This window comes from Scyliorhinus torazame, chromosome 5, assembly GCF_047496885.1.
Source record: "Scyliorhinus torazame isolate Kashiwa2021f chromosome 5, sScyTor2.1, whole genome shotgun sequence".
Lineage (NCBI taxonomy): Eukaryota > Metazoa > Chordata > Chondrichthyes > Carcharhiniformes > Scyliorhinidae > Scyliorhinus > Scyliorhinus torazame.
This window is the reverse complement of record NC_092711.1, coordinates 201,930,726-201,955,485: the sequence shown is the minus strand read 5'-3', so window position 1 is coordinate 201,955,485 and position 24,760 is coordinate 201,930,726. Positions and strand designations below refer to the sequence as shown.

The following is a 24,760-nucleotide window of genomic DNA, read 5'->3' as shown; positions in this document are numbered from 1 at the left end:
TTAAAACACAGCTCCTTCCCCTCAAATGTTATCCAGAGTTTGGCCGGGAATAACATCCCAAATTTCACATTACTTTTGTAGAGTGCTGATTTGGCCCTGTGGAATTCAGCCCTTCTTTTGGCCAGGTCCGCCCCAATGTCCTGGTACACCCTGATGGTCTTCCCTTCCCACGTGCTCGATTTCATCTGCCGGGCTCACTTTAGGATTTTTTTCCCTGTCTTGGAACCGGTGTTCAGTTGAATAAAAAAGTTGAATAAAAATTTCAGGCTGTTTCTTGTTGCGATCCCCAATCCTCCTCCACGTGCAGCACACCAGGACCAGTCTGTCCTCACTGGCCTCTTTTTTTTTTTCTCTTCAGCTCCGTGGAACGGAGCTTTGGAGCCTGGGCAGGGCGAGGGAGGCAGGGCCGATTTCGCGTGACATTAGTTTTTTAAAAAGACCCGCTGGGAAACCCCCCCGAAAAACGCGGCGATTTTGTGGACCTGCGGAAGCCTCTTTTATGCAGCCGCTCCGTTCGCGAACGCCACCGGAAGTCACAAACGCAATTTAATCGATCAACATCTCATTGAGAAAAATTAATGCTGAAAACCAGCGTACAAATCCGAATGTCACAAGAGTTTCCTCCAAGTCTCTTGTCTAATGTCAGATTAAATTTACAACAAGGGAAGAAACTTTTTCACTCTCATTGTCTGCCTCTCCATGGCCTGTATTGGTCTTTGTGAAACGAATAATAGAACAGATTGTGAACAGCAACAGCAAGACTGGCTCAAACTCGACTGACAATGAAATTATTATGATTTAAACAATATTAGGGTAATTTTCACTTTGCGTGAGAGTGTAAAATGAGTGATAATGAGCACGACCTAACCAAATTGGAACAGAGTCCCGTGACGAGCGCGTTTATCGGGTGTATCATGCTATCTATCTGGTTGCATTCAGGGCCTCAGCGGGCAATGCCCACTGAGGCCACACTTAGTCCCCTTTCCTGCACTGAGGAGTTCTGCTCATCAGAACTCAGTGCAGGAGGAGATTGGGACACCATTTAAAAATGGGGTCCCGAACTCCCGAGCTCCAACGTGACCCTCCCGACCTTCCAATACACTCAAGGCCCCAACTCACCTATAGGGGGGTCCTTGGGCACCCTCCCACCCCACCCTACATGCACAGGGCAACCCTGGGCCCGATCCCTGCACTGGGACTGATGCCAGCCTGGTCTTTGGCACTGCCAGCCTGGCACCCTGGCAGTGTCCCTGCCAGCTGGCAGTGCTAACTGGGCATCTTGGCAGCGCCAGGGTGCCAGGTTGGCATTGCCAATGTGCCGGGGTTGGACCAGCAGTGCCAGGGTGCCACCCTGCCCAAAGGGCAAGCACCTGGGAGACCCCCATGAGTGCCATTCCATCTGGCCCCCATTTGTGGGGACCAGTACTGAACGGCACTCGCCCGGGGTCTCCAAGGCGAAGGGATTTAAAAGATATTTGGGCAGATACATGGATAGGAAAGATATAGGGATTTGGCCAAATGCAGGCAAATTGGGTTAGCTTAGATGGGCTCTTTGGTTGGCATGGACCAGTTTGTGCCTAAGGGCCCGTTTCCATGCTGCAGATTCCATGATTCTATGATTAGATCCTAACACCTCGGGTAGATCAGGGGAGTGCATATTACTGGGTCACTGTCTGTGCAGAGTGTGCACATTCTCCCTGTGTCTGCGTGGCTTTTCTCCAGGTGCTCAGATTTCCTCCCACAAGTCCCGAAAGACGTGCTTGTGAGGTGAATTGGACATTCTGAATTCTCCCTCTGTGCACCCGAACAGACGCCGGAATTTGGAGACTAGGGGATTTTCACAGTAACTTCATTGCAGTGTTAATGTAAGCCTATTTGTGACAATAAAGATTATTATTATTAAATGCTGATTTGGTAAATACTAATCCCGCCCACAATGGGCGGGGTTCAGATCGCGATGTCTCGCGAGGTCCCATTGGATCTCGAGAGGTATGGCGAGCCGGGGAGATCCCAGAAGAAGGATCTCCCGGCATCTACCGGCCACGCCGCCTTTCATAATAATATAATAATCTTTATTGTCACAAGTAGGCTTATATTAACACTACAATGAAGTTACTGTGAAAAGCCCCTAGTCACCACATTCCGGTGCCGGGCATGACGCGGCCGGTAGATCGTGCCCAATAATTCAGCTGACTGAGCTAGGTGTCTTCTCTATCACCCAGAGAGAAAACAGCCTCCTGCTACTGAATTAAACTGTTGGCGAGTTTTGTGTTGATGAATGAACACTAACCTTGTAGCACTGGCACGGCTTTCCACATCGCAATAGGCCCAAGGCTGGCAAACTGACCAAACGAAGATTCCAGAAAAAACATTGGTATCCCAACCAGTGCCAGCATGAGTGTATAGGGAATAAGAAAGACACCTGGAATATATAGTTAAAGGAAAGTGCAATAGATTCTCTGGATGCTTGAGAGACCAGTTTTATTAGTGCAGTTTTGGTGATGATTTCAAACAACAAAATACTGGATTTCATATTAACATGAGAACTAAATATTATCATTGGCAGTGTGACAGCAGATTGCTGTTGATTCAGTATCTGAATCCATAAAAACAGAGTAAATGATCAGCTTCAGCAAAGTCACGCTTCTGGGGAATTCATTACAGGCATTTTTTGCTGGAAGTGAAAACATAATGTGATCCCAGCAGAACACTAAGCATTGAATTTGTTCCAGGAGCTGGACGATTGATTATTCCTTTCAAAAGTGTTGGTCGAGCATCCTCTATCCAAAACCCTCAAGGCCAATTACATTTCAGATTTCAGATAATTTTGGTTCATGGACTGTGCTTACAAACTTAAATTAAAACAGCCTAAGCTTAAACTAGCTATAGTCTAAAGTCAATAAAATGGCGAGAAAAGTAAGATATCTCACTGAATGATAAATACAATTACCAGTAATAAGTTTCTCTTTGACATGCTCACCACAAGAATCACAAAGGCAGCACGGTGGCATAGTGGTTAGCACTGCTGCCTCACAGCACCAGGGATCCGGGTTCCATTCCGGCCTTGGGTGACTGAGTGAAATCTGCACGTTTTCCCCATGTCTGCGTGGGTTTCCTCCGGGTGCTCCGGTTTCCTCCCACAGTCCAAAGATGTGCAGGTTACGTGGGATCACGGGATGGGGTGGAGGAGTGGGCCTGGGTGGGGTGCTCTTTCGGAGGGTTGGAGTAGCCTCAATGGGCCGAATGGCCTCCTTCTACACTGTAGGGATTCTATGATCTATGAACAGTGAAAACAAACAAATAGACATCCCCTGCTTAATGTCGATGAGGTTCAAAAAAAGTGTATTCAGAGCTGTATTCGGATTATGATTTAAAGATAAAAGATACTTGCCTTGTACATAACAGGGTGCCTCACAGCACCAGGAATCCAGGTTCAATTCCAGTCTGTGTGGAGTTTACACATTTTACCTGAGTCTGCATGGGATCCTGCGGGTGCTCCATTTCCTCCCATAGTCCAAAGATGTGCAGGTTAGGTGGATTGGCCATGGTAAAATTGCCCCTTCGTATCCAGAGATCTGCAGGTTAGGTGAGGTTATGTATGGGGTTACGGGGATGGGGCAGGGCAGTGGGCCGACTTAAGGTGCTCTTTCAGAGGGTTGGTGCAAACTCGATGGGCTGAATGGTCTCCATCTATACTGTAGGGATTCTATGACGTATGACTATGGCATCAAATATCTTTACTATTTATAGATCAAACCTTAAGGTTCATGTTGTACTTTTCGCTAGATTTTGGGTGGGACCCAATCTTCTCAATTTTCCATTCACTTTGCCCCCAGTTAAATTGCTGGTGTAAATACAGCCCAGTGCTTCCAGCACCTTGAGAGATGGTGCAAGAGGGAGGGATTCAAATACTTGGGACATTGGAACCGGTTCTGGGGGAGGTGGGGCCAGTACAAACCGGACGGTCTGCACCTGGGCAGGACTGGAACCAATGTCCTAGGGGGAATGTTTGCTGGTGCTGTTGGGGAGGGTTTAAACTAATGTGGCAGGGGGATGGAAACCAATGCAGGAAGTCAGAGGGAAGTAAAATGGGGTCAGAAACAAAAAGCAGTAAGGTGAAAAGTGAAAGACAGAGAAACAAAAGTCTAAAATCAAAAAGGGTCACAGTACAGAATAGAGACAGACTGTGGGTAACTCAGTAGGGCTAAGGGAAATAAAACACAGGGAGAGTGTACAAAGCATGACCGGACAGATAGTCTGAGGAAACAGGGCAGAGAGCAAGGTAAGTCGAGATTAAACTTAATTAATTCAAGATGCCTGACCGGCAAGGCAGATGAACTCAGGTCATAGATGGGTACATGGGATAGGGATATTATAGCTATTACTGAAACATGGCTAAGGGTGGGGCAGGACTGGCAGCTCAATGCCCCGGGGTACAGATGCTGTAGGAAAGATAGAACAGGAGGTAAGAGAGGAGGGGGAATTGCATTTTTGATTAGGGACAGTATCGCGGCAGTACTGAGAGGAGATATATACGAGGGTTCGCCCACTGAGTCTCTATGGGTAGAACTGAAAAATAGGAAGGGAGAGATCACTTTGATAGGATACAGGTCCCAAATAGTCAGCGGGAAATTGAGGAGCAAATATGCAAGGAGATTACAGATAGCTGCAAGAAAAATAGGGTGGTAATAGTTGGGGACTTTAATTTTCCCAACATTATCTGGGACAGCCATAGCATTAGGGGCTTGGATGGTAAGAAATCTGTTGTGTGTATTCAGGAGGGATTTCTCATTCAGTATGTGGATGCCCCGACTAGAGAGGGGGCAAAACTTGACCACCTCTTGGGAAATAAGGAAGGACAGGTTGAAGTTGTACGAGACATTGGGCAGGCCAAAATTGGAATACTGTGTACAGTTCTGGTCACCCTATTATAGAAAGGATATTATTAAACTAGAAGGAGTGCAGAAAAGATTTACTAGGATGCTACCGGAAACTGATGGTTAAAGTTATAAGGGGAGGCTGGATAGACTGGGACTTTTTTCCCTGGAGCGTAGGAGGATTAGGGGTGATCGTATAAAATAATGAGGAGCATAGATAAGGTAGATCGTCAAGATATTTTCCCAAAGGTAGGGGAGTCTAAAACTAGAGGGCATAGGTTTAAGATGAGAGGGGAGAGATTTAAAAGGGTCCAGAGTGGTAATTATTTCACACAGAGGGTGGTGAGTGTCTGGAATGAGCTGCCAGAGGCAGTAGTAGAGGCGGGTACGATTTTGTCTTTTAACAAGCATTTAGACAGTTATATGGGAAAGCTGGGTACAGAGGGATATGGGCCAAATGCAGGCAATTGGGATTAGCTTAGTGGCAAAAACTGGGTGGCATGGGCAGGTTGGGCCGAAGGGCCTGTTTTCATGCTGTAAATCTCTACGACTCTATGACACCTCCCCTCTTATATAATAAAACTGAATGGTGGCAACAGGATAAAGACATGAGTCCAAATTCCTATCATTACTGCCCCATTACACTAAAAAACAGCCATATCAATATTACTTTATAGGCGCTCTAGCTCACAGTCGTTGGAGCTCTACTTCATAGAGGGTGAGGGCCAACTCTCCTCCTACCTCCCCTGGACTATGGCCCCCACCACCAAGCAACAAGCCATTGTTTCGAAAACGGCCACTGACCTCATCTCTGGATGCCTTCCCTCCACAGATTCCAACCTCATAATCTCCCAACCCCAGACAGCTCCCTAATACCTCCTCCCCAAAATCCACAAACAGGTCTGTCCCGGTAGGCCCATCATGTCAGCCTGTTCCTGCCCAATTGAACTCATTTCTTCCCATCTTAACTCCATCCTCTCTCCTCTTGTCCACTTCCTTCCCCCCTACATCTGTGATTGCTCTGATGCCCAACAATATATCAAAAATTGCAGTTCCCCAGTCCTAACTGCCTCCACTTTACCATGGATGTCCAATCCCTCTGTACCTCCATTCCCCACCAGGATGGTCTGAGGGCCCGCCGCTTCTTCCTCGACCAGAGGCCTGATCAATCCCCATTCACCACCACTCTCCTCCATCTGGCTGAACCTGTCCTCTCACTCCACAATTTCTTCTTTAACATGTCTCACTTCCTCCAAAACCAAAGATGTAGCTACGGTTACCAACATGGGTCCCAGTTTTGCCTGCCTCTTTATGGGGTATGTGGAACATTCCTTGTTCCAGTCCTACTTCAGCTCCATCCCGCAACTCCTTTATTGGTACATCAAAGACTGTTCCGGTCTGGACCTGGAATTTTTTTTTCAATTTTGCTTCCAATTTTCACCCCTCTATCATCCTCACATGGTCCATCTCCGTCACTTCCCTTCCCTTCCTTTACCTCTCTATCTACATTTCTGGGATAGTGTGTCCACTCATATCCATTAGAAACTCACTGACTCCCACAGCTACCTCGACTACAGCTCTTCAGAGTCCACATCTGTAAGGAGTCCATCCCATTCTCTCCTGCACCTCTGTCGCATCTGTTCCAATGATGCCACTCTCCAAAGACCTGCTGACATGTTTTGATTCTTCCCTAATCGTGCTTTCCCACCAAATATGGTTGACAGGTGTCCGACCCATCTCCGGCACATCTGCTCTCACCCCTTCCATTCCCTCCTAGAACCAAGATAGAATCTCCCTTGTCCTCACTTTTCACCCCACCAGCCTTTGCATCCTCCGCCAGTTCCGCCAACTCCAGCATGATACCACTACCAAACACATCTTCCCCTCACTCCCCCTGTCAGTATACCACAGGGATTTCCCTCCGGGATATCTTGGTCCACTCCTCCATCACCCCCAAAAGCGTACCCTCGTCCCACAACGCCGTCCATGTAATTGCAAAAGATGTAACACTGATCGCTGGCCCTCTGTCCAGCCACACTGCTCCATGCACCCACAACAGCAGAATAAATCTCATTTTATTTCCAGTTCTCTCTACTTTGACAGAATCATCCAGACTTGAAACATTAGCTCCGTACTGCCTCCACAGATGCTGCCAGACCTGCTGAGAGTGTCCAGCATTTTCTGCTTCTGTTTCAGATTCCAGAAATCCGAGAAATTTGCTTTCATATTACTTAACAGGATATTCAAAAGGAATAATTGATGACTGAGAGCCATCTGCTTCACTAATATTCACACTGAAAATATCTGTCATTCACTTTTTTAAAAAAAATTTGTGTACCCAATTATTTTTTTCCAATTAAGGGGCAATTTAGTGTGGCCAATTCACCTACCCTGCACGCACATCTTTGGGTTGTGGGGGCGAAACCCACGCAGACACGGGGAGAATGTGCAAACTCCTCACGGACAGTGACCCAGAGCCGGGATCGAACCTGGGACCTCAGCGCCATGAGGCAGCAGTGCTAACCCACTGCGCAACCGTGCTGCCCTAATATCTGTCATTCACAATTGGTCTGTCCTACATACCTCCAAACTCACAACACAAAAGTATCTCTTCCTGCCCCCAGGGAAGGGTAATAAATACTACCTTGTCACATAATGTAGACAGTGAAAATGGCTATCTCCCGATTTAGAATGGCTAACCCCGATTTAAAATGGCAAACTGCAAAGGCTGATGGGAAAATCAGCCAACAGAACTAAAACAAGTAGCTACAGGTAGACTGTGTATTCACCTCTGGGAAGGCCAGACAAGATTGATACCAGGAACCATCAGCACAACAAAACACCAGCCATCTGCATACTAATGAGCAATCCCCGGGAACAATGTGCAACATTTTAGACACACAAAGCCAACCCAGACTTTTCGGCGCCAACAGGAGCCTGAACGATCACTTCAAGACCGCTCCAGCATTGGAGAATATCGAACCAAGTGATTGGGACAAAGTCCAATCACTTGGAACCAGGTACAGAGTCCGCCCCGAAAGGCGGGAAGTCCCTGGGGACTATAAGAATAGAGTCCAAGTTCAAATCAACCCTTCTGCATCCTCCTGCACCCTTCTGCTTCTTCTTCTGACCGGGTCACTCAGCAACGCAGACCAACCCTTGACAGTGACCGGTCCAGCCAACACGAAACATCCCGCAAGTCTTACTCCAACGCTCGCAACGATAGGCGCTCCTAGCCATCAATCTGTACCAGCTTCGAATCCCGCAGGCTCAGAACCCGAACGAAAGGCCATTCATTTCCCTGACCTGGTGGGCCATTTCCAAGTTAAGTATTGGCCTGTTAGTTGTAGGAAGTAGCTTAGACGTAGAATTTATGCATGAGTATTGATTACTGTATATAATAAATGTGCTTTGATTTAACTCTTACTAAGAGGTGTATTGGATTATTGATCATTACTCGGACTTGACCCACGTGGCGGTATCAGAAAGATACCTGCGACTCAAGAGCAAAGGTGATAGAACAGAGCAATTAAACTAAGGCTAAAGTTAGCGACAACATTTGGCGGCATCCTGACGGGACCCGATCTAGAAGTGGAAAACCACTCCGGGAGAACCCAAGAATTTGAATTAGAGATCCAATTGGAAACAGAAAACCACAAGTGTTCAAGCAGTTCTGATCAATAGTCATAATTCGGAAGTGTGTGTATGCATGCGTAACTAACAGGGCTATAAGGTCAAACTGATAGATTTTTGTTGCGTCAAAACTGTCGGAAGTTTGTATAGCGGAAAGTAGCGAAAGCCTTACCCGTATTTACAGCACCGCCTTAGCTCCCCTGTTCCAAATTTAAAAGAAGCATTTGGATAGGCAAGATGGCCATGCAGGCAATGCAGCGCCTCATGAACCCTGAGGAATTTGCGGTCGCAGCGACCAGCAGCAGTAGAGTGGGACAATGTCCCATTTGGGAGGAAGAAATCAGGAAATATCTCAAAGGGAAAGGATGGCCCCTTTGGAATGATTTCTGTGATAATGAGGAATCAGGTCCCGGGAGTATAGGACATACTTGGTGGGAGAACCTGAGCGAGATCCACAAAAAGAGCTTGGGGAAAGCTCGCAAGCCGATGGAAATCGTGTCCTGCTTGGCACAATTGCGAGGCACAGAGGAGGTCATTAGGACGCTCCGGAAAGAAGTTGAGGGCATACATCGGATGAGTAAGGTCATGTAAGCGAAGTAGAAAAGGAGAATATGGAATTGAGGAGGAAATTGGCAGCAAAAGATGGAGAGGTGGGTGACGCCAAAAGCGCTCACCAGTCTTGTCTGGCGCACTTAAGCAGCTTCCAGTCTCAATACGAAAAGGCCTATCAGGACACGCAACGTGCAGTCCTGGTACGAGAAGAAACAGAAAAACAGGGAGAGGCATTACAAAAACAGTGTAGTGATCTCAAGGCAGCATTAAGAGCACTCCATGCTGCCACCACAGAACAAAGACAAAGCACCTTAGATCACGCAAAGTGCCGGAAGCAGATTGCAGAGCTGCAATCACTGCTTTCTGTTCAAAAAGGTTTTCAGGAAACTTTTGGGGAACAATTAGATCAGGAAGACGGCCCTGATTGGGAAGAACTGAATGAAACAGCGCAGAGATATGTTCAGGGAACATGTGCGCAGGGAAAGCCCCAAACACCCCAACACCCCACACAGCAGATAGTTCAAGCTCCAATGAACCCTGTAACCACCCGCTGCACAGCCACACCAGACGATGCGGAATTTCTATATTCCACCCCCTTAACAGTCACCCAATTACGGGACGCGTGCGATAAAATCACACCGTTGCTCCCCACCTCAGACCCCCACCATTTCTTTGCCACAGTTAGACGTCAGGCGAACATGTACGCCCTGGATGAGCGAGAGCATGTAAAGCTCATGGTTTTAAGTTTAGATCCGCCAGTAGCAACAGCCCTTCCCGACCCACAGAATGTAGGAGGAGGCACCCTTGCAGAAATGCATACCACGATCCTGGATGCGATCGGGAAAAACCGGGGTGACCCCGTAGATAGCCTCAACAATGTAGGCAAAAGAAATCCGAGCACCCCACAGCGTTCGCTGGACGCCTGTGAATTCACTTTGCAGCAGTCTTTGGAGACGTAGACCGTGCCCATTTGTCCCCAGACAACATGGCCAAATGGACCCGCACCCTTATCTCCCATGCCACAGAAACAGGACAGAAAGCTTGTACGAGTTATGATCCCTCAGAGGAGGCCCATAACGAGAAGTGGGTAGTGAAAAGATTGTCTTGGGAGCAATCTGTTCAGTGCAAACAGATAGCGAGGAAAAGCAGGCCGGCGCAGATATGCAGGCAGTAAAAACAAACCAGAACCCCGCATGGGTGAATGAGGGAAAGAACAGCCCCACACCCAAGTCACAAGAGTGTTACAACTGCAGACAGTTGGGACACTTCGCAAAAGAGTGCAATGCCCCTAAAAAGCCACAGAGAGCCCAGCAGACGGGCACTCTGATTAAGAAAAAGACAGAGCCCATTCATAGCGTTAGCGCCCATTCAGATCAGACGGACTTGACCGGAACGGACTGACGGTGTATGAGTTCCCCCAGTTGGGTCTGCGACACCCTTTGGGATAGGTCCGGACGACCGGTAGTTGTAGCAAAAATTCGGGGACAGCCCATCGAATTTCTCTGGGACACAGGAGGGTCCCGCACCACAATAAAGTCCTCCACCCTGTTTCAACAAGACACGTGGCCAACTACAGCCACTATCACCCTCAGCGGCTTTACAGGCCACTCACAGCAGGGACACATCACAGCCCCTGTACCCATTCAAATCGGTACCAACACCACCAAGCACCCCGTAGTTTTAGTTGACCTGCCCCACACAGCAGAACACATTCTGGGAATCGATTTCATGAATTCCCACCACCTTTCATTTGATCCAGTCAACCAGTGTGTCTGGAAGATGGCAAAATCCGCAAGAGCCCCCACAACGCTCAACATAGGAGAGTATGCGAACAAAATTAGTACCGTGGGCGAATTTTGGTTCAACCCGACCACGCTTAGTACGGACAAGCAGATTAGGGCAGTTCTGCAAAAGAACAGGGCAGCATTCGCGACCCACAAGCATGACTGTGGACGGATGACTGGCTCCGTACAAGTAACAGGACCTGACCCTAGACCTCAAAAACAGTACGGATTCCCCAAGAGGCAGAGGGAGAAATCTCGAAAGTAAGAGAAAGCTTCTTAGAGCAGGGCGTACTTAGATCAGTAGCCTCCACTAAAAATGCCCCGATTTGGCCAGTGAGAAAGCCCGATGGATCATGGCGACTGACCATCGATTACCGGGAACTCAACAAAGTCACCCCCGCAGCAGCCCCCACAGTAGCAACAAGTCCCGAGACCATGCTCAAGCAGGGACTCAATTCCCGATTCTTTACGGTTTTGGACGTCAGTAATGGATTCTGGTCCATTCCATTGGCAAAGGCGTGCCAGTACAAATTTGCCTTCACCTTTAAAGCACAGCAGTACACATGGACATGCCTGCCACAAGGATTCCACAACTCCCCCTCCATTTTCCACCAACAGCTGGCAAATGGTTTAGCTAAATTCTCTTGCCCCGAATGTCTGGTAGTACGTAGACTACCTACTACTGCAGACAAACACCAAGGAAGAGCACATTCAGCTTCTGTCCGAACTCCTGGAACTATTACACTCAATCGGTTGTAAAGTCAACCCCAAAAAGGCCCAGATTTTGGAAGAAAAAGTGATATATTTGGGAACAATTATCACACACGGTAAACACGAGATCGAGCATAAAAGGATTGACTCGATTGCTAAATTGCCCCTTCCCCAGAACGTTTCAGCCCTCTGGTTGTTTTTAGGACTGGTTGGCTACTGCCGAAACCACATTGACAGTTTCGCCAGCAAGGCAGCGCCCCTCTCAGACCTCCTAAAGAAAGGAGCCCCCTGGGAATGGCTTCCGCAGCATACGGATGCTGTGGACTCTTTAAAACAGGCACTCATAGCAGCCCCCGCACTACAAGTTCCAGACCCGCTTTCCCCTTACGCCATAGAGGTAGCGACCACAGACCGCACCCTTTCAGCCGTGCTCCTTTAGGAACGGCACGACCAGTTAAGGCCCGTAGCTTACGCCTCCAGACTTTTAGATGCTGTGGAGCAGGGATTTTCAGCCTGTGAGAGACACCTGCTCGCAGTATTTTGGGCAGTGCAGTATTTTTCATACATTACCGGACTGAGCCCCATCACAGTTCTCACCGAACACACCCCCACCCAGCTTTTACTGGACAGACGACTCAAGGACGGTACCGTCAGTCAAATAAGAGCAGCTAGATGGACCCTTCTCTTGCAGGGACGGGACATCACTGTAAAAAGGACAAAGACACACACCTATTTAGCCGACAATTTACAGTACCCCGGAACCCCCCAGGAATGTGAGATTATCTCTCCACACCACAACACAGGCCCCTTTATCGCTAAAACACCCCCCAGAGAGATAGATAGTTCAACCCAGAGCCCCCAGCACACACACACACACGTGTGCCCATAAAGATCTATGTGGATGGATCTTCCACAGTCTTGGATGGGCAGCGCATAACAGGTTGCGGTATATATGTCGAGGACGCGCAGGGACGCGCCCTCGAGGAAATATCGTTAAAACTACCCAGACACTGAGGCGCGCAGGCAGCAGAGCTCGCGGTCATCGCATATATAGTTGAACACCCACATTCCTTCCCCAGCTCAGCAGACATCTACTCGGATAGCCTCTATGTCTGCAACAGCCTCACGGAATTTTTGCCCCTGTGGAAAGCAAGAGGATTTATTTCCGCAGATGGAAAGCCCCTCCCCTCAGCCCCATTGCTCCGCCATATTTTAGAAAGAGCCCAGAACAGGACTTTTGGGATCATCAAAGTCCGCAGTCACCATCGTTCCTCCCCCCCTAGAAATGTGAAAGCCGACGCACTGGCTAAAGCAGGTTCCAGACATGGGTATTTTTGGACACCCCCCGAAAGCGCGTCAGTGAGTGCAGTTCAGGTCTCATAGACAAAGATCGAGGATCTAGTAGAGGCCCAGAAGCAGGACAGCAATCTCAGGGAGATAGTCAAAGGAAAGTATCCCGCATCCTACGAGAGGTTTAGAAATGCACTGACCACACATGACGGTGTGGTGTTAAAAGACACCCTTTATGTGGTTCCAGAACAGGACAGGAATCAATTGATTTGCTTGTTCCATGACGGTTATGGACATCAGGGAATCGATCCCACTACAGCCCATCTCAAGCAGCTTTGTTGGTGGCCAAATTTAAAGGAAGATGTAAACCATTACATCGAGAACTGTCTTATCTGTGCGCAGAATAATCCGGACAGATATGCCAAAAAGGCCCAACTCAGCCACACCCGACCCGTTAATGGCCCCTGGACTAACCAACAGATTGACTTTATAGGACCATTGCCCCCTTGCAGGAATGGCTATAAATATGCACTTGTGGTAATTGACACATTTATGAAATGGGTGGAAGCATTCCCAGCCCGCACAAACACTGCGAAAACCACAGCCAAGATTCTGACCCACCACATCTTTACAAGATGGGGACTCCCCCGCAACATTGAATCAGACCAAGATTCCCATTTTACGGGACGTGTCATGCAGAACGTCCTCACGATATTTGGCATCACCCAAAAATTCCACATAGCATACCACCCACAGTCGAGTCGTATCGTGGAGCGCATGAATCGGACCCTAAAATCCACCCTCAGAAAAATGGTCCAGCAGAACAACACCACTTGGGACTCCTCCCTTTTGCGCTGATGTTTTGCGTAACACTATTTCTACCTCCACAGGTTACACCCCACACACTCTCATGACCGGACGCCCCATGAAAGACACAGAATATTTGTTAAGTTTGGACTTGACCAGCCCCGAAGTGACGGCCCTCACACACGAGAAAGCCGTGGAGCAATTAGTTGACAATATTAAAACGGCTCAGCTAGCAGCCGCAGTAAAATTGGGCACAAGAAAGAAACAGAGCAAGGCTTGTTTCGACAAGACAATGCATGCGACTGAGTATAGTATCGGACAGCAAGTGATGCTCTCTGTATATAACCCCAGCACATTCCTGTCACCAAAATACTCGGGTCCGTATTCCATTGCGGATAAAGTAAGCCCTTCCGTTTATAAAATAAAGTAGCCCAATGGTAAGACTGCGTGGTTTCATATAAACAGCTGAAGGCTTATGGAACACAGTTGAACCACGCACACCACGTCATGTTCGACGCAGCACACCACACCCCGCCCACAGCCAACGTAACCCTACCAACCCCCACCACGTCCAGCCCAGCCACGGACTCGACCTCGACTCCACCCCCGAAATATACACTCCGCCCCGGAACGCCCACAGACTGCAGCAGCAGAGACAGCGACTGTGACTCGGACGATAGCCACAGCACGCCTCCCTACTATCCCCATGCAACAGGACCCACACCCAGTGATTCCGACTACGATCCAAGTGATCCCTTCATGATCACTTTCCTAAATAAACCCCACCACTGACCACCGAACCACACTGATGACCCTGATTTTGTCCCCACACAACTAGACACCAATTACTGGCACCGTGACAACTCATACCGACTCGTCCGCAACGACGAAGGGAACCCCAACTCACACCATGCAGCCCTTTCAGCCCTAATCCACTCCAGAGCTTGGCACCCGGGAGAAGAGGATGACCTTGGGTCTGACTCCTAAACCGAGAACCCCTTTGCGGACCCTGTTCGCAACCGAGAACTGAGGTGCCCAGATGATGTTTTAAAGGAACCGCTTGGGAGAAGTGTTGTCCTTTCTGATGGAACCTGCAGAATGTTGTATGTTGTTTGTAAGTTTGTGAAATGTTGTATGTCCGACAGGAGAATTTGTTTTCACTGCCCCACGCCTATTCGACCGAAACCTCTGAGGACTTGCCTACAGAGACTCACCAGTTCAGCAGAAACCTCTGAGAGCTTGTCTGCAGAGACTGGTTATGGAACCAGATGCCCGATCGTAACTGCCCTTCTGGTTCGAAGGATAGAACCACTACGGCAGCCCCACCACGATGACTACATTTTTTGCCCCTTCTTGTCGGTTGCTCAGGCAGTGGAGAAACGGCTTGAGACCCGCCCTGCCTGGGAACCCCCCCTCTGGTCAACTACGCTCGGGTAGGAGAGATACGGCATTGGTAGCCATCCTACCCGGGGACTCCATCCAAATCGTACCCGTCGCGGCCCATAGGCACCTCATTTTGGCCTTTTTCGGTTCAAAAAGTTTTGTTTTGTTTAGGTAACCTTTAGGTTGCCAGCCATCTGCTATTTACATCCTGGAACATTTGGATGCTAAATCAGCACTGGTTCATTATTGGGAAGTGTGTCTTCTCCTAAAATTTGTTGAAAAAAAATGAGGGAGTCACACATTGTGACCAATTATAAAGGGAGTAATTGGCACTACAGGACAGACCACACAAGCGTACCAGATATTAAACAAAGATAGTTACAGACACTATGTTTGTTTCTACAGAACACCAGCAGCTCCAGGACCGGAGAAGACAAAGAAAGAAAAGGAAAGAGAAGAGCCATGAGGACTTCCTTCAAGTGGATCACCCTTGTGCTTTTGGACATTTGGTTGCGCGTGACCGCGAACCCCATGACTTCAAGACCCCCAGCCGTTAATGTTTCACTATCCCGCAGTACCCAGAGCCCAGTCACCAGCGACACCACAGCATCTTGGTGTGACAGGTTTATAACCTGGTACTCTCTGTCCTATGTAATCGAAACATTACTAGCATTAGCGATACTCTGCTGCATTGTGCAGACTATGCGTCTACGGAAATGGAGAAGGAGAGCCCACCACGCTAGAAACTCGGTATATAGGATCAGATCCCTTATGTTCGGTTACGACCAGACCCCCGACCCCCGCGATCTATAATAAAGTACATTCACTTGCGTTTATTGTTATTGTAAATAAAGAACTGTAAAGAACTTTTTCATGAGCAAATTGTATGATACTGAGCTTGACTGCCAAGCCAGGAAAGACTGTATGAAATGCTATGATTTTGTTGTATGATTGAGGAAGGTAGGATAATGGAATGTTGAAGTGAGTGTAGTGTATTAAGAATAAGTTAGAGGTTTCCAGTTTATTGTTTTGTAATGCATGTCCCCGTCTGACATCGCGCCCTTAGAATTGTTAGTTAAAAATTTTTTGCATAGCTATGGTCAGTGCAGAGGCCATGAAGGAAGTGTCCTCCCCAGTTCAGGGGATGGAAAGCAACATAGTGATGTGATCCTTCACGCTTCGCGTTAGGATCACAAGAATGTAGCCAGTTAAAATGGCTAACTCCCGATTTAGAATGGCTAACCCCGATTTAAAATGGCAAACGGCAAAGGCTGATGGGAAAATCAGCCAACAGGACTAAAACAAGCAGCTACAGGTAGACTGTGTATTCACCTCTGGGAAGGCCAGACAAGATCGAATCCAGGAACCATCAGCACAACAAACCACCAGCCATCTGCATACTAATGAGCAATCCCCGGGAACAATGTGCAACATTTTAGACACACAAAGCCAACCCAGACTTTTTGGCGCCAACAGGAGCCTACACAAAGGTAGGTGAACTATCACCTCAAGACCGCCCATCGATCAAGGAATCGCTCCAGCATTGGAGAATATCGAGCCAAGTGATTGGGACAAAGTCCAATCACATGGAACCAGGTACAGAGTCCGCCCCGAAAGGCAGGAAGCCCCTGGGGACTATAAGAATAGAGTCCAAGTTCAAATCGACCCTTCTGCATCCTCCTGCACCCTTCTGCTTCTTCTTCTGACCGGGTCACTCAGCAACGCAGACCAACCCTTGACAGTGACCGGTCCAGCCATCGCGAAACATCCCGTAAGTCTTACTCCAATGCTCGCAACGAGATAGGCACTCCTAGCTATCAATCTGTACCAGCTTCGAATCCCGCAGGCTCAGAATCCGAACGAAAGGCCATTCGTTTCCCTGACCTGATGGGCCATTTCCAAGTTAAGTATTGGCCTGTTAGTTGTAAGAAGTAGCTTAGACGTAGAATTTATGCATGAGTATTGATTACTGTATATAATAAATGTGCTTTGATTTAACTCTTACTAAGCGGTGTATTGGATTATTGATCATTACCCGGACTTGAACCACGTGGCGGTATCAGAAAGATACCTGGCGACTCAAGAGCAAAGGTGATAGAACAGAGCAATTAAACTAAGGCTAAAGTTAGCGACAACAATAATAAATACTACCTTGTCATATCATTTCACATCAGAATAAACAATATTTGATTCAGGGGCAGGTGTGACCTGTACAAGAAGAATGGGTTGCATCTAAACTGGAGGGGCACCAATATCGTGGCTGGGAGGTTTGCTGGAGTCACTCGGGAGGATTTAAACTAGTATGGCAGTGGGGTGGGAACCAGAGCACTAGCTTACAAGGTGTAATAATTGAAGGGGAAGCAGAGAACAAAAATAAGAGAACAACATCACCCTGTCTGCTCAAACACAGTGGTTTGAAGTGTATTTGTTTCAACGCCAGAAGTTTAGCAGGTAAGGCTGATGAACTTTGAGCATTTATTAGTACTTGGAATTACCATGTTGTGGTTATCGCAAAAACATGGTTAAAGGAAAGGCAGGATTGGCAGCTGAAGATTGGAGGATATAGATGCTTCAGGAGAGACAGAGGGGATATAAAGAGGGTGGGCGAGTAACATTACTGGTTAAGGAGAATATTATAGCCGAACTGCAGGAAGACAACTCAGAGGGCTCAGTGGTGACTAGGGGATTTTCATAGTAACTTCATTGCAGTGAGCCTAATTGTGAGAACAATAAAGATTATTATTATTATAATCTGGGTAGAGCTCAGGAACAGGAAGGAACATTGCAATCACAATGTTGGACGTTCATTACAGCACCACCACCGCCCCCCCCTCCCCCTCCCCAGCACCCCCAAACTGCCAGCGAGAGATAGAGGAGCAGATAGGTAGAGAGATTGTGGATAGATGCCAAAGTAACAGGCTTGTTGTGATAGGGGATTTTAATTTCCCCTACATTGACTGGGACTCATTTAATGCTCGGGGCTTGGATGGGGCGGAGTTTGTAATGTGTATCCAGGAAGGCTTCTTGATGCAATATGTATATAGTCCAACTAGGGAAGGGGCAGTACTGGAACTGGTATTGGGGAATGAGCCTGGACAGGTTGGTTGAGGTTTCAATAGGGGAACATTTTGGCAATAGTGACCACAATTCTGTAAATTTGAGGTTACTTTTGGATAGGGATGAGGGTAACCCTCGCATTAAGATGACTAAATTGGGGAACGGCATTTTATGGTAACATTAGAACATAGAACATAGAACATAGAACAATACAGCGCAGTACAGGCCCTTCGGCCCACGATGTTGCACCAAAACAAAAGCCATCTAACCTACACTATGCCATTATCATCCATATGTTTATCCAATAAACTTTTAAATGCCCTCAATGTTGGCGAGTTCACTACTGTAGCAGATAGGGCATTCCACGGCCTCACTACTCTTTGCGTAAAGAACCTACCTCTGACCTCTGTCCTATATCTATTACCCCTCAGTTTAAAGTTATGTCCCCTCGTGCCAGCCATATCCATCCATGGGAGAAGGCTCTCACTGTCCACCCTATCCAACCCCCTGATCATTTTGTATGCCTCTATTAAGTCTCCTCTTAACCTTCTTCTCTCCAACGAAAACAACCTCAAGTCCATCAGCCTTTCCTCATAAGATTTTCCCTCCATACCAGGCAACATCCTGGTAAATCTCCTCTGCACCCGCTCCAAAGCCTCCACGTCCTTCCTATAATGCGGTGACCAGAACTGTACGCAATACTCCAAATGCGGCCGTACCAGAGTTCTGTACAGCTGCAACATGACCTCCCGACTCCGGAACTCAATCCCTCTACCAATAAAGGCCAAAACTCCATAGGCCTTCTTCACAACCCTATCAACCTGGGTGGCAACTTTCAGGGATCTATGTACATGGACACCTAGATCCCTCTGCTCATCCACACTTTCAAGAACTTTACCATTAGCCAAATATTCCGCATTCCTGTTATTCCTGAACTGGTGAACTGGTTCCCCTCTATTCAGCCTCCCCTCAGTTCCTCACAACAAAGGTATAAGTTTATTTTTCAGGATAGAAACATAGAACATAGAAAATAGGAGCAGGCGGAGGCCATTTGGCCCTTCGAGCCTGCTCTGCCATTCATTATGATCATGGCTGACCATCCAACTCAGTAATTTGTTCCCACTTTCCCCCCATATCCTTCGATCCCTTTAGCTCCAAGAGTTATATCTAACTCCTTTTTGAAAACATACAATGTTTTGGCCTCAACTGCTCATCTCAGTCCAAAACGGTTTACCCCGCATCCCTAGATTGTGACCCCCCTGGTTCTGGACCTGCCCCGCCATTGGGAACATCTTTCCTGCATCTACCCTGTCTAGTCCTGTTAGTATTTTATAGGTTTCTATGCGATCCCCCTCATTCTTCTCAACTCCAGTGAATATAATCCTAACCATTGCAATCTCTCCTCGTACGTCAGTCCCGCCATCCCAGGAATCTATCTGGTAAACCTCCGCTGCACACCCTTCATAGCAAGAGCGCCCTTCCTCAGATAAGGAGACTAAAACTGCATACAATATTAGAGGTGTGGTCTTAGCATGACCCTGTATAACATTAGCATGACATCCCTGCTCCTGTTTGCCCATTTTGTCTGGGCATTCATATGCCGATCAATGACTGCAATTTACCTTAAAACATACGAATGCTGTGCTCAGTGATATTTCTGGTATTTCCATGGCTAATGTGCCTGTGCTCTACAGGCATGGTGGGGTGACGTTATATAATCCCATATCCCCTAACAACCATCTTCTGACCTTCATGGAATGGTAGGTTTAGAAGGGTATTAATGAATTTCTCAGAACAAAGCATCATGGCAGCTGCCAGCAAAACTGGCACAGACTTACATGATCCTCCAGCAATCAGCATGCACCAGTTGGACAGGGAAGCAATGATAGCTCTAGCTGCTGAGAAAAGCACTGGCTCAGCTTCTGGTGCTCTTATAACCATATGCTTGCAGACAAAAGCTGCTATGTTCACAAGCGAAGCCAGTCGTTGCTAAAAATTAAGGCATTCTTTCGTACTGTTTGTTGACATCCATTGAGAAACAAATGTACTGATTCCCTCTGGTTAAGGAAGCATTGGTACCTGCTCAGTACTGCTGTTCTTGGCGGGCTGGGAGATCATTAGACAAGAATTGAAGAATTTGAATTGAGTATGGCTGTTGGAGGGCAGATTAACATCGGACATGTGGGAGTCTTTCAAGCAACAGTTGATTAGGATTCAGGAAAGTCACGCTCCTGAGAGAACAAAGGATAAGTATGGGAAGTTTAGGGAGCCTTGGATAATGAGGGATATTGTGAACCTGGTCAAAAAGAAAAGGGAGGCTTTTGTACCGTCTAGAAGGGCGAGGACAGTCAAAACTCTTGAGGAATATAAAGAAAGTAGGAAGGTACTTGAGCGGGAAGGTAGGAAAGTTAGGAGGGTTCATGAAAAGTCCTTGGCAAGTAGGATTAAGGTGACTCCCAAAGTTTTTTATTCATAAGTAAAAAGCAAGAGGGTCAGCAGGGAAAGCATTGGACCACTTACGAACAGGGTGGGGGAGGTTATCTATGTGTTAAGCCAGAGGAAATGGGCGAGGTAGTAAATGAGTACATCAGTGTGTATCAAAGGAAAGGACTTTATGGAAGATGATTCTTGGGTAGGGTGTGGATAGACTGGGTCATGCTGACATCGAAAAGGAGGAGGTATTGGGGGCGGGATTCTCCACTCCCGCACCAAAGTGCCCACGCCGTCGAGGTTCACGATGGCACGAAACGGCCCCTATCCCGACCGATTCAGGCCCCGACAATGGGCTAGGATCGGGGCCGCGTCATCTACACGCGCCAGGCCTTGCCGCCGCGCAAAGGCGGCACCACATAGATGACGCGGCCGACGCCGCATAACTGGCGTCACCCGCGCATGCGCGGTTGCCGTCCTCTCTGAGTCCGCCCCGCAAGAAGATGGCGGACGGATCTTGCGGGGCCGCGGAAGGAAGGAGGTCCTCCTTCAGAGAGGATGGCCCGATGATCGGTGGGTACCGATCGCGGGCCATGCCACATTTGAGGTACCCCACCGGTGCAGGATCTTCCCCCCCAGCATTCCCGCACTGTTCCCGGCGGCAGCGACCAGGTGTGGACGGCGCCGGGGGGAACCTGCCGTTTTGGCCTGGCCACTCGGCCCATCCGGGCCTGAGAATAGCCGGGGTGCCGGAGAATCGCCATTTTGGGTGTCTCCGGCGATTCTCCGACCTGCGGCCCGCGGAACTCGACGGGGCCATTCCCGCCGCTTGGGAGAATCGTGGGAGGGCATCGGACCGGCATCCCGGGAAATTTTGCCGGCCCAGGACAATCTCCCAACCGGCGCGGGAGTGGAGAATCTCGCCCAGGGTCTTTTAAAAGACATTAAGGTAAATAAGTCTCCTGGGCCGGATGGGATTTACCCCAGAATACTGAGGGAAGCAAGGGAAGAAATTGCTGGGGCCTTAACTGACATCTTTGTATCCTCATTGGCTACAGATGAGATCCCAGAGGACTGGAGAATAGCTCATGTGGCACCGCCGTTTAAGAAAGATAGCAGAGATAATCCAGGAAACTATAGGCCAGTGAGCCTCACGTCGGGAGTAGGTAAATTATTGGAGAGGATTCTCAGGGACAGGATATATACCCATTTGGAAACAAATGGACTCATTAGCGATAATGCAGCATGGTTTTGTGAAGAGGAGGTCGTGCCGTGCCTCACAAACTTGATCGAGTTTTTTGAAGAGGTGACAAAGGTGATTGATATGGGGAGGGTGGTGATGTTGTTTACATGGACTTCAGTAAAGCCTTTGACAAGGTGCCTCATGGCAGACTGGTACAAAAGGTGAAGTCACACGGGATCAGAGGTGAGGTGGTAAGCTGGATACAGAACTGGCTCGGTCACAGAAGGCAAAGTGTAGCAGTAGAAGAGTGTTTTTCTTTTTTTTAAAGTATATTTATTAAAATTTTTTAACACAATTTTTCTCCCTTACAAACAATAACCCCCCCCCTCGTAACAAAAAAAAGCGAGAAATCGCGCAGAGCAGGATATATACATGGCAAAATGATATATTTACACAGCTTTGTACACTGGTCCTCACCCGTACTTGCCAGTTTCCCCAACCCTTCATGTTATCTCTTGCTCATCCACCCTCCCAGGCAGTCCCCCCTTTCCCCCCCCCTCCCCCCCCTCCCAGGACATCCCCTCCACCCCCCCCCACCCCACCTCCAAGTTTGCTGCTGCTGCTGACCAACCTTCCTCTAACGCTCCGCGAGATAGTCTAGGAACGGTTGCCACCGCCTGTAGAACCCCTGCGCAGACCCTCTCAAGGTGAACTTAATCCTCTCCAACTTTATGAACCCAGCCATATCATTTATCCAGGCCTCCAGGCTGGGGGGCTTCGCCTCTTTCCACATTAGCAAGATCCTTCGCCGGGCTACTAGGGACGCAAAGGCCAGAATGCCGGCCTCTTTCGCCTCCTGCACTCCCGGTTCGTCCACTACTCCAAATATTGCTAGCCCCCAGCTTGGCTTGACCCGGACTTTCACCACCTGAGAAATTGCTCCCGCCACTCCTCTCCAGAACCCCTCCAGTGCCGGGCATGACCAAAACATATGGACATGGTTCGCCGGGCTCCCTGAGCACCTTCCACATCTGTCCTCTACCCCAAAGAACCTACTCAACCTCGCCCCCATCAAGTGCGCTCTGTGGACCACCTTAAATTGTATCAGGCTGAGCCTGGCACACGAGGAGGAGGAATTAACCCTACCTAGGGCATCAGCCCACAGGCTTTCCTCGATCTCCTCCCCCAGCTCCTCCTCCCATTTACCCTTCAACTCTTCTACCAGCGCTTCCCCCTCTTCTTTCAACTCCTGGTGTATTTCCGACACCTTGCCCTCCCCGACCCATACACCTGAGATCACCCTATCTTGAACTTCTTGTGCCGGGAGCAACGGGAATTCCCTCACCTGTCGCCTCACAAAAGCCCGCACCTGCATATATCTAAAGGCATTTCCCGGGGGTAACTCAAACTTCTCCTCCAGTGCCCCTAGGCTCGCAAACGTCCCGTCGATGAACAGGTCCCCCATTCTTCCAATCCCCGCCCGATGCCAGCTCTGGAACCCCCCGTCCATCTTCCCTGGGACAAACCGGTGGTTACCCCTGATCGGGGACCACACCGATGCTCCCATTGCACCCCGGTGCCGTCTCCACTGGCCCCAGATCCTTAGCGTTGCTGCTATCACCGGGCTTGTGGTATACTTTGTCGGCGAGAGCGGCAGCGGTTCTGTCACCAATACCCCCAGGCTCGTTCCTTTACAGGACGCCATCTCCATCCTCTTCCATGCCGCCCCCTCTCCCTCCATAACCCACTTGCGGATCATCGACACATTTGCTGCCCAATAGTAGCTCCCCAGGTTTGGCAGCGCCAACCCTCCTCGGTCCCTACTGCGTTCCAGGAACTCTCTCCTTACTCTCGGGGTCTTATTCGCCCACACAAACCCCATAATACTCCTGCCTACTCTCCTAAAAAAGGCCTTAGTGATCACGATGGGAAGGCACTGAAACACAAACAGAAACCTCGGAAGGACCACCATTTTGACCGACTGCACTCTACCCGCCAGCGAGAGCGGTAACATGTCCCATCTTTTGAAATCCTCCTCCATTTGCTCCACCAACCTCGTCAGATTCAGTTTATGTAGGGTCCCCCAACTCCTGGCTATCTGGATCCCCAGATACCAATAGCTCCCCTCCGCCCTCCTCAGCGGTAGGTCCCCTATCCCTCTTTCTTGGTCCCCCGCCTGTAATACAAAGAGCTCACTCGTCCCTACATTGAGCTTATAGCCCGAAAACTCCACAAAGAAGAGTGTTTTTCTGAATGGAAGGTTGTGACTAGAGGTGTTCCACAGGGATCGGTGCTGGGAGGAAAATGTAGCTGGTCTGATTAGTAAGTGCGCGGATGGCACCAAGGTTGGTGGAGTGGCAGATAGTGTTGAGGATTGTCAGAGGATACAGCGACAGATAGGTTGGAGACTTGGGCAGAAAAATGGCAATTATAGTTTAATCCAGACAAATGTGAGGAAATGCATTTTGGTAGGTCTAACATGGCGTGGAAATATACTGGAAATGGCAAATCTCTTAGGAATATAGAAAGTCAGAGAGATCTGGGCGTGTGATCCACAGATCTTTAAAAATGGCAACACAAGTGGACAAGATAGTCAAGAAAGCATATGGAATGTTTGCCTTCATTGGACAGGGCATCGAGTACAAAAACTGGTAAGCCATGCCACAGTTGTTTAGACCTTGGTAAGGCCGCACTTGAAATATTGTGCACAATTCTGGTCACCACACGACTGGAATGATGTGGAGGCTTTGGAGAGGATGCAGAGGAAGTTTGCCAGGATGTCGCCTGGTCTGGAGGATGTTAGCTATGCGGAGAGGTTGAATAGACACGGACAGTTTTCATTAGAAAGACAGAGCTTGAGGGGTGACCTGATAGAGGTCTACAAGATTATGAAGGGCATGCATCGAGTGGATGGGCAGGCACTCTTTACCAGGGTGGAGGGGTCAGTCACCAAGGGGGCAAAGGTTTAAGATCCATGGGGCAAAGTTTAGAGGAGATGTGCGAGGCAGATGTTTTATGCAAAGGGTGATTGAGTGCCTGGAATGTGTTGCCAG

At 48.6% G+C, this 24,760-nt stretch overlaps 1 protein-coding gene across 6 annotated transcripts in view; it reads right to left on the bottom strand.

The window, feature by feature from the left end:
* The window catches only part of LOC140420885 (sodium- and chloride-dependent neutral and basic amino acid transporter B(0+)-like), a 138,165-nt gene that overhangs the window by 107,158 nt on the left and 6,247 nt on the right, over window positions 1-24,760 (bottom strand). For 5 of the 6 annotated variants that reach the window (XM_072504999.1, XM_072504998.1, XM_072504993.1 and 2 more), the window contains exon 3: window positions 2,291-2,422. The exons of the other annotated variant lie outside the window; for it this stretch is intronic. In XM_072504999.1, the coding sequence (XP_072361100.1) occupies window positions 2,291-2,396 (106 nt within the window). In that variant the 5' untranslated portion in view covers window positions 2,397-2,422. The remainder of the gene's footprint in view (window positions 1-2,290; window positions 2,423-24,760) is intronic. 6 annotated transcript variants of the gene reach the window in all.